The sequence below is a fragment of the Galeopterus variegatus genome, unplaced genomic scaffold (assembly GCF_000696425.1).
Source record: "Galeopterus variegatus unplaced genomic scaffold, G_variegatus-3.0.2 Scaffold5868, whole genome shotgun sequence".
In the NCBI taxonomy this organism is placed as follows: Eukaryota; Metazoa; Chordata; class Mammalia; order Dermoptera; family Cynocephalidae; genus Galeopterus; species Galeopterus variegatus.
The window spans coordinates 24,100-34,611 of record NW_007731979.1 but is presented as its reverse complement, the minus strand read 5'-3'; the positions used below and the strand labels follow the sequence as shown (position 1 = coordinate 34,611).

The window sequence follows — 10,512 nt, the reverse complement described above, 5'->3', positions numbered from 1 at the left end:
AAAACATATTTACATATACATATGTTTAAAAAATAAATTATATACCAAACATAAATATAAGAGGGAAAAAAAATAAAGTACTTACTGCAAAAATGTTCTAAATTCTGAAGCTTCAACATTCTCCACAGCAACAGGCTCACGATTTGTTAAATCATTTGATGTCTGTCCAATACTATGAAAGTAGAAGTCAGGAACTCTTGCTAAAAGGACTGCTCTGTGTGCTTTGAACAAAGTATAACCTATAGAGAAAGTAACATCTGTATGGATTTCTTCCCTTAGAAGCCTATAAGGAATAAAAAGAAATCATAGTTTAATTAGTGGTGCTAAGAAATGTATAATATACTTATTCTTATAAAATAGGTTTGAAAATAACACAAAGTAAAAAACACAGAGGCAACATAAAATAAAAATAATATAAAAATGAGTTTGTTCTCAGTTCATTCTAAAGAACACTGTTTAATATTGGCTTAGAATCTAATTTTCTAAAATTTATAGTGAAAACAAACGCAATTTCACTAAAAGAGTAGGACCACTTTTCAAAATATATCTTTTTCTTATGAATTCCTTCTAATAATAACAAACTTTATTTTCTGTTACTTACATTGATTTTCCTTTACAATGTACCTTCTTTACATTTATTTTGAATGAGAACACAAAGTCAACATGGTCATTGACTATTGAAAAGAATCAATTAAAAAAAAATCTTACTAAAATGAAAGCAAGAAAAGTAAAGAGTCAATACAACCAGCAAACCGGACATAAAAACAGACTACTGAGATTAGAAACTGGTACACTTTGTTCTGACTAAAGTTAATTACCAAGTCTGAAATGCAGGCTCGGCTGTCAAGCATGTGACATTTGAGCTCTTTTCCATTCCCCCCTCCCACAAATAGAATTAATCATGTTCTAATCTATTATTAAAATGATGGACTCATGGGGTAAACCCATTCAAATCACTTTACTAATGCACAGACTGATTACATGTATTCATAGAGTGATAAGAGAACAAAAATCAACACAATAGAAAACTGTCATAATTTAATCTTTGTCTCTTTGTGATAACTGTATATTTTTACTTTCTAAATACTAAATACTTCATACTTCATATCACTATAGCAACATCATCAACAAGGTGTTCTCAGAGGACTTCTGTATTGCAGGATGTAACTGGCAGTCACACCAGTAAACTACAGGAGGTACAAGTTCATATCACTATAGCAACATCATCAACAAGGTGTTCTCAGAGGACTTCTGTATTGCAGGATATAACTGGCAGTCACACCAGTAAACTATAGGAGGTACAAAGGATGTAACTGGCAGTCACACCAGTAAACTACAGGAGGTACAAGAAATGGATAAAGAAATCCATTACAGTGAAAGCTTGGAAAGTTGCCAATGACACTCATACTCCCTAACCACCAAGTTAATGGCTCTTTCCTATAATCCCATCACACTCAGTACATACCTCTATTACAGTACTTCTGTCGTTGTATCATTATTATTTTTATGTATCTTTCTCCCTACTAGACAATGAACTCCCCAAGGGACAAAACTGTATCTTCAGAGTACAGCTAGAGCTCAATATCTGCTTGTTGAATGATCCTATTTTACCCTAAACAAAACAAATGCTTCAGAGCACAAAAGCTTTCAGAACATTGGAAATGAGCCAACAGATGCATCTTAGTTTGGTCAATATTTTCATCAATCAGCTTTTTCATAAGTAATTTTCAAAGTTATGCAAAAATGTGTTGGTATCTCAAAATCTAGTTAAAAAATCAAATTGTAAAAACACTCAATTTGTTTCTCTCCCACCCATATCTTCATTCTCCACTCCTTCCCAAGTGAATAAGGAAGCTTTGCAGCTGGTAGCCATACAACCACCACTAGGGAATCCACCTTGTTCATAATAGATGCACATGGGTATTTGTTAAATGAAAAAAAGCTAATGTGTGTAAAAAATTGTTAACGTCAAAATACAGTGCTTTTTACTTTATGAAACCACCTGAATCAGTTACAAGTGTATCTTGTATCTGTTTCTGACTCAGACTGGCTTAAACATTAAGGGGGGTTTATTGGCTCACCTAATAGAAAAGTCTGGAGGAAGGACAGATTGGAGCAAAGTCTCAATGATGTCAAGGCCCAGTTTCTTTACATCTATTTCCAACTACTATATTAACCTGTATTAGTCTGTTTTGTGCTCCTATAACAGAATACTACACAGTAGGTAATTTATAATAAACAGAAATTTATTGGCTCACAGTTCTGGAGGCTGTGATACCAAGGTCCAGAATCAAGGTCTGAAGTCCAATACCAAGGTCCCAGAATCTGGTGACAGCCATCTTGCTGTGTCATCATAAGGTAGAGAACAAGAGAGAGCAAGAGGGGCCAAACTCACCCTTTCATAATGGCACCAATCCCACCCATGAGGCTGGAGCTCTCATGGCCTAATCATCTCTTATGGGTCCCACCTCTTAATACTGTTACAATGGCAATTAAATTTCAACATGAGTTTTGAAGGAGACAAAAATTCAAACCATAGCATAACCTATCTAAAGCATTTTAAACTGCTGATAAAACCCAGTTACCACTAAACATTTATCGACCATGTACTATGTACTAAGCACTGGGAACATAAAGATAACTAAAATATAATATCTGCACTAAAGGAGTTTATAGTATAGTAAGAAAACAAGGTCTGAAAATTAAGGAGGTGTGATATATTTAACAGCAAAAATAAGTAAATTTTTTCTTTCAAGAACAGACATAAAAGAAGACCTCATAGGGGACATGAAAACCAAATGGGATTTTAAAGACTGAATAAGAGTTGGTTAGGAAAGCAAGGCAAGGTAGGAGGGAGTTCCTGGCTCCATGTCCTTACAAAGATATCTGTGAGTGTGGAACTACAAACTGGTCAACTACAAACTGAGGGTATTGAGAGGGTTAAAAATGGCAGATGAAGACGTAGGGATAAAGAAGAATAAGAGGCAAAGAGCTTAACTGTATTCTACAGGTGAAGGGGAGTCACCAAATGGTTTGAAACACAGGCAAATTTATTTTTCCCAAAATATCACCTGTTAGTTGTGTAGAGAAGGTATTAAAGAAAAAAGAGAATGAAGATGAGAAAACTACTGCACAGCACAGATGAATGATGGAAAGGGCTTGTGCCAGGAAAGGATCAATAGTGATAAAGAAGAGAGGAAGGAATTAAAGTACTTTGAAGTAATGAAATTGGCAGGAGTTGGTGACAGGATGTAAAAGGTAAAGAAATGGGAATAACCTAGGACCTCTCTCAGATTTGGCTTGGATAACTGGTAGTTGGTGATGCCACCAACATTTAATCTGTATCTGCTAATCCAACTTCCCTCCTCAACGCCAGACATATTTCCAATTGTCTCCTGGATATAGCTTCCTGAATATTCATTATGCATCTCCCTTTCAATTGTCCTCTTATTTGGGGTCATCTTCTATTCTTCCCTTTCCCTGTCCCCCCATGTGTAATCAGTCACCAAGCCCATCAACTGTTCCATTTCCACTGCCATCATGTATCCCTCAACTACTATAAAATCTCCCAGCTGGTCTCCTTGTTTCCGATTTCTCTCTCCTCAAATTCAAGGTCCAAGTAGGTTAATCCCCAATGGCTCTCCACTGCCTCCAGAATACATTCTAAACATTTCACTGAAGAAAGAAGGTCTAGGTGATCTAGTCTAAGTCTACCCATTCACCCTTATCTGCTGTCACTTTGATCGCCTGCCTTACCCACAATCTCCTTCCAAATAAAGCTACGAAATTCATTTATTATTTATATATGGCCCTGGTTTGTACCACATGCTTCTACACCTTAATCACATCTGAATGGACGGCGGACTGAGCCAAAGTTAGTCAACAGCCAATGTGGTTGCTAAGTAAGAGAACACAAGCAGAGATGTTGTATAATAAACAGGGACCAACTAATGGCACCCTTAGAGTGTTTCTGAAAAAATCCATGGTAGAGTAAGAAAAAAAAATGGGTAAGGAAAGAAGCAGGTGAAGGTGCAAAGTTCCTGGAAGATAAGTTTGCACAGCTACTGCAGAAGAGGCAGACTGCTTGGGTTCACACTGTGGCTCAAATTCTGGTCATGTAACCTTGGGCAAGTCACTTTGTCTCTGTAGCCAGACTGCCAAGATTTTTATTCTGACTCCATCACTTTTTTTTTCTTTACACCCTCACTGTGGAGATCACTTCTTTAATGCTGTTTCCTCATGTGTTAAATAAGAAAGATAAGAAGACTTACTTCACAGTGTTCATGAAAGTAAATAAAACATTATGTGGAAGCCCAGTGTCTAGCAAATACTAGGATGACAATAAATATTAGCTATTTTCTTTTTACAATTGCCCTTAATAACGGTCCATTTGTTAATGAGGTCTGATACAATTGTCATAGCCCAAGTAACTTTCCAGTTCTACATCAGATCTGGCTTTTTGACTGCTGAAACTGTTTCCTGCATTTCCCCACTTCTCCACATATTTCATCACCTCAGATAACCTAGGAATGTCTCTGTTCCTTGCTATTTGGAAGAATCTAATACAACTTGCTTTTCCAAAATAAATCAAGCCCTTTCCAATCTCTGTGCCTTGTAAAAGTCATTCCCCTTGCTTAAATACCCTCTACCTCTCCCTTCCTAATCTTTACCTAATCAATTCTTAATCAATCCCTGAGAGCGCAAATGTCGCTGTATAGAGCTTTCCCCAGCCCCTGCCCACCATCACCAGCATCACTTTTGTTTGGTCGTCACCTCTCTCTCTGGAATGTAAGCACAAACACCAAAGCACTGTCTTATTAATCTTTGATTTCTCAGGACCTAGTAGAGGACTAAGCACATGGTTTGTGCTAGATACTTCATTAATATTTGTAGAACAAATTAATGATATCGCTGTGCTTGGAGATCAATACTTGTCTTAACTTTTCCCATCTTTCCTATCAGTCTCCCACTGGTGGGGATAAACCAGCATTCCCAGTAGATAGGCCCAAATCAAAGGGAATTTTTTTTTTTTACTTTGATAAAATTAGCATGGGTGAATTTCTGACAGAAAGCTCTTTTAAAAAAATGTAGAATGCTGCACAATTGTTAGTTATTAGTAGTAACTTATATTTGCTCTAGTTCAGTGGTTCTCAAAGTGTGACCCTGGATAGTAGCATCAGCATCACCTGGAACCTTGTTAGAAATGCATAATCTTGGGCCCCATCCCAGACCAATCATAACTAAAAGCTGGAACCCAGTAAACGTGTGAGTCAACAAGCCCTCCAGGTGATTCTGATACACATTAAATTTTCAGAATCAATGTTTTGCTGGAAATGGAAATTAGCTAGCTAATATTTCTAAGCTTCATTTTCCTTGTAAACTGAAATTACTTTAAGTGTAGCCCCAATAGCCTAAGATAGATATTCATGAGGCTTACAGAAATTAAGCTTCAGGACGACCCTCATTTGCTTGGGTTCTCGAGGGAGCTGGGAGTTGCTGGGAGTTACAGAGTTCTAGGTGGAGAGAGGAAGCCAGGTTGCAACCAAAAAGTATTTCTATTTAGGCATTTCTGGTAAGTTGTCTAAAGAAAGCTCAGAAGAAAGAGACCTCCAAGGCTCCAGTAATGTGTTTTATCTTGCTTCTTTCCAAAGAAACTCGTTTTCCTAATTTTATTTTTTTTAATTATATAAGTTTACTAAGAAATTGTGTAAGTTTCAGGACCTGGATGCACCCCGACTTTAGCGATTTGCCCTTGCAAGCTCGCCCACGTTAGAATATTTTAGCATAAACTGGTGGTGCACATAACTGCTATTTGAATTTTTGTTTTCCTTTTGAAGCCGGTACGTGGTGTCTGAGGTGCTCGGCATTGGTTATTTAAGGCTAGCGAAGCCGCTTTCGGAGTAGTGGGGAGACTGGCGAACGTCCCACGGTAGCCCGAGGAGAGAACGAGGTGGAGAGGCACGGGGAGGCAGAACACGAAGAAGCCACAGCTTTGGACGGGAGGGGAGGGAGGTGGGTGATTTAGGAACTGAAGCAGCCAGAGTTCCCGCCTCCTCCTACCTGAGTAGATCCTGACTGAGCTGCTCCGACACCATCGCCTTCAGCCGGCGCCGCTCCCAGGGCCCTTTCCTTTGCAACCCCTTAGTGCAAACTCCAGGGGACCCCAGAAATACCGCCGGGGCCACGCCGCCCTCCCCACAGCCGGCCATGTCCCACAAAGGTACGGCGGCACCGCGCAGGCCCAGTCGTCGGCCTCACTTGCCCCGCCCAGGAGGAAGAAGGGGGCGTATCCAACCGAACGCTCCGCTCCTACCGAACCCGCCCCCAAGGGAAAACGTGGACTCCTCTAACCCATTTGTGGAAGGTCCTTAGAGCAGCCAAGGCGCCACCCCCAGTAATCTCCGGGGCCCAGAAGCTAGCCGGCACGTGACCAGGAGGGCGAGCGCATGCGCGCTAGCTGTGTTGCCCCCTGCCTCTGGCACCCCGCCTCTGGTTGCACGTGGAACCGGCAGGCCGGTGGGGCCGATCAATCCTCAGGTGCTTTACCCCGGCCCCTCTTCTTTGCTTTCCGGTTGCTAACCATTCATTTTAATGAACATTTTATTGAGGCTCGAGTTAATATCGATACGTGCAGCCTTTCTATGCTGTGTCTTCCTTGTCATGTCTGCGCTTTATTTCAACGAAAAACTGGTTCACGAATCCCATCCAGCGGCGAATCATACATACTCCCTCACTTACCTGCTTCTCAACTCTGAGGGATAAACGCTTTGGGCAAGAAAAATTGGGGGTGGGGAGGGTTGGTGAAGAACTTAAATTCTGCCAGTTAGAACAATCCGGAGTCCGATACAAGGGTTGTTTACAGCGTCTGGAAGACCCCATCTCCTTCTTATGCAGGCAGTGGCTCATATTACTGCTTTTGGACTTGAGCTGACAAAAGTCATATTATAGCGCTTTGCACATAAAACCTTAGAATTTATGACCAAGAAGGAAGAAGAAGGCAAAAGGGTAGGAGCAGAGCCTTTGATTGAGCTGGAAAGTGGGTAAATTGATGAGCTACAGGATTTTGAATCTTTGCCCCAGGGAAAGTACCTGGAGTGAATATCATTTAAAATTCTTTCGTTATTATTTATTTGATTACTTCCTCTAAAAGAAGAAAACTCAACAGTTCTACTTTGTTCACAAGCTCTGTACAAGGTAAAGAATAATGATTGCTTGGAAAATATATGGACTTTGTACAGTGAGATTGGCCAAGAAGTAGCCAAGTCTCCAAATAATGCCCCCTCTCAAATATTCAGACACCTTAGTTCTGAAAAATATAGTCGGAAAGTTGATTCTTAATTACTCCTTTAGAAAAGAGGGGTGTCAAAAGTAATATAATGAAAGCTAACAATTGAATGCTTATTGCGTGATGGACACAGCTCTTCCTGCTCCGTATGTATTAACTCAATCATCACAACCACTATTTAGGTAGGTACTGTCTTGAGCCCCAATTTACAGATGAGGAAGCTGAGACATAGAGGACAGTTAACTTGGTCAAGATCACACATCCAGTAAGTGGTCATCTAGTATTAAAACCCAGGCAATATATTACATTCTTTTTGACTGGCAAATTTATTCCATTTACATACACTGTTGGTGGGAATGTAAATTGGTGCAGCCATTATGAAAAACAATATGAAGTTTCCTTAAGAATTTAAAAATAGTACTACCATATGATTCAGCAATCCCTCTTCTGGATATACCCAAAGGAAATGAAATCAGTAAGACATAGAGATATCTATGTTTATTGCGGTGTTATTCACAATAGCGAAGATGTTGAGGGATGAATGGATAACAAAATTGTGGTGCATACAATGCAATATTATTCAACTTTGAAAAAGAAGGAGATCCTGGTATTTGTGACAACATGAGTGAACCTGGAGGATGTTATGGCAAGTGAAATAAGCCAGGCACAGAAAGACAAATACTGCATACGCTCACTTATATGTAGAATTAAAAAAAAAAAAAAAGTGCAGTACATATTGGGTAGAATGGTGGTTTGCAGGAATGGGAAGATGTAGGTGAAAGGGTACAAAGTTGCAGTTATGAAGGATGAGTAAGTCTAGAGAACTAATGCACAGCATGAGGACTGTAGTTAATATTGTATAGTAGAAATTTGCTAAGACAGTAGATTTTAGTTGCTCATACCACACGAAAAAGTAGCTATGGACTGTAGTTAATATTGTATAGTAGAAATTTGCTAAGACAGTAGATTTTAGTTGCTCATACTACATGAAAAAGTGGCTAAGTGAGATGATGAATATGTTAATTTGCTTGACCGAAGTGATAATTTCACTATGTACATCAAAACATCATATTGTTTACCTTAAATATCTACAATTTTTTAAAAAACAACCCAGGCAGTCTAGCATCAGGCTCCCTTCAAGTTCCTGCGAGGTTTCTACCATGCCTCTTTTCCAGCTGATAAAGTAATAACTGGGCTGCTCTCTGGCTGGGAATGGGTGACAGGATGACTTTTGATCCATGTAATTCAATTCTCTTTAATTCTACTCTGAGGCAGTTTAGGCAACTGGCTATGTGCGGCGATTAAAGAATAAGTACACTCTTCAAAACACACACAAAATCTTGTCGTTGATGCTTCACAAAGATTTCACCAAGATTTTTTACTACTTTAATTAATTCATCTCTGTAGTCACTTATCCCTTAATGTAAGTGAGATTATCATAATTCTTTTTCCTGAAAGACTTTTTGACCAGGAGGGTCCTGAGGAACTAGCAATGGGGGCTCTGAAAGTAAATATGGTTAAACCCATAATTTTGTTTAGGGTTATCTTTAACTGTGATCGTTACGTATGAAAAATAAAGTTAGGTAAAATTGCCTTGGAAAGCAAAACTTCTTACAAGGACTCCAATTTCGTGAAAGCAAAATGATGTTTGATGCATTATTTTTCTTCTTTAAAAATTTTTTAATATGAAAAATTTTAAACTTGCCAAGGAGTGAAGAGATACAATGAATCCCAATATGCCCATTACCAAGATGAAACAATAATCAAGAGTTGGGCATATATGCTCTAATGATTCTTCTTTCCTTCCTTTTTCTTCTCATCTTTTCTCTTTTCCTTTCTTCCTACTAGAGTTCTAATAAGTAAAGCTTCAGACATCATTATTTGACTTTACTCCTACATACTTCAGTGTGCATCTCTTTAAAAAAAGAGATGTTTTCTTACAAAACTGTAATACTAATCTTATCCCTTACAAATTAACAATACTTTCATTTAATATTTAGCTTGTTATGAACTGAATTGTGCCCCCCCAAATTTATGTGTTGACATCCTAACCCCAATGTGACTGTATTTAGAGATAAGACCTTTAAGGAGGTAATTAAGGTTAAATGATGTCATTAGGGTGGGCCCTAATCCAATAGGACTGCTGTCTTTATAAGAGGAAGAAACGCCAGATCTCTCTCTCTCTCTCTCTTTCTCTCTTTCTCTCTCACCCTCTCTCTCTCTTTCTGTGCACACAGAGGAAAGGCCATGGGAGAAGGCAACCATGTACAAGCCAGCAAGAGTGGCCTTAACAGAAACTGACTCTAATGGCACCTTCATCTTGGAAACTTGATTGTGTACTTCTAGCTTCCAGAACTGTGAGAAAATAAGTTTCTGTTGTTTAAGCCACCCAATCTGTGGTATTTTATTATGGCAGCCTTAGTGATACAGGGGGCCACTCAGCTACTGGCTGAGGCTCCCCCAAATCTGTTTCTGAATGCAGGTCCAGCTGCCTGTTACCAGATAAAAGTAAGCAACCTAAAAGTCAAAGGGTGAAATGGAAGTCAGCTTTTATTCAGAAATACTGGTGACCTGAGGAGAGATGTTAGGCTAACCCATTTCTCCAGTAAACCTGAAGGAGAATGGCCAGAATAAAGCCATCTCCAAGACTCAGATTTACTGAGGGTTTTTTTTTTTTTTNGGGAGCGCCACCGCACTCCCAAGCGGCACACTCTCCAGTGCGCCACCGGGCCGGCCCATACTGAGGGGTTTTTAAAGAGAGGCTTGAGAGAATGGAATATGGGAAATGAAAAACAGGAGGTTGGGGGTGGGGAGGACGTGAGCTGCAGGGGATTTTTGCAAGGAGCCAGTCGCAAGGTCTCGCCAAGGCTCCTTGTGGTTTCTGTTCCCATCCTTGCTGTTATCTCAAGGTCCTGCTGAAGGGTTGGAATCAGCATAGCTCTATCGATGTCTTCCTTGGTTTCTCAGGGTCTGGATAATACTATAGTGTCTGATTGCATGTCTACAACTTCAGGCTGGCTGGATAACTTTACATTCATGTAAATAATGTTATCTTGCACCATAATTAAGGTTCAAAATATCAAATGACCATGAGAAAAGAGGGAACTCAGAGAAATGTATGCCAAGAAAAAACAAAACAAAACAACAACTGTGTTCTTTTAAAATCTTTTAGGACCCAGCATGGCTTCAGTATTGCTCACTCCAACACTAGCAGACCAAGACACAGC

The 10,512-nt window shown here is 39.4% G+C and overlaps 1 protein-coding gene across 1 annotated transcript in view; it reads right to left on the bottom strand.

The window, feature by feature from the left end:
- The window catches only part of KIAA1107 (KIAA1107 ortholog), a 101,183-nt gene extending 94,974 nt beyond the window's left edge, over nucleotides 1-6,209 (bottom strand). The window contains exons 1-2 of the mRNA XM_008590135.1: nucleotides 6,061-6,209; nucleotides 86-283 (exon numbers count right to left, since the gene is read on the bottom strand). Of these exons, the coding sequence (XP_008588357.1) occupies nucleotides 86-283; nucleotides 6,061-6,209 (347 nt within the window). The remainder of the gene's footprint in view (nucleotides 1-85; nucleotides 284-6,060) is intronic.
- Nucleotides 6,210-10,512: the final 4,303 nt, after the last annotated feature.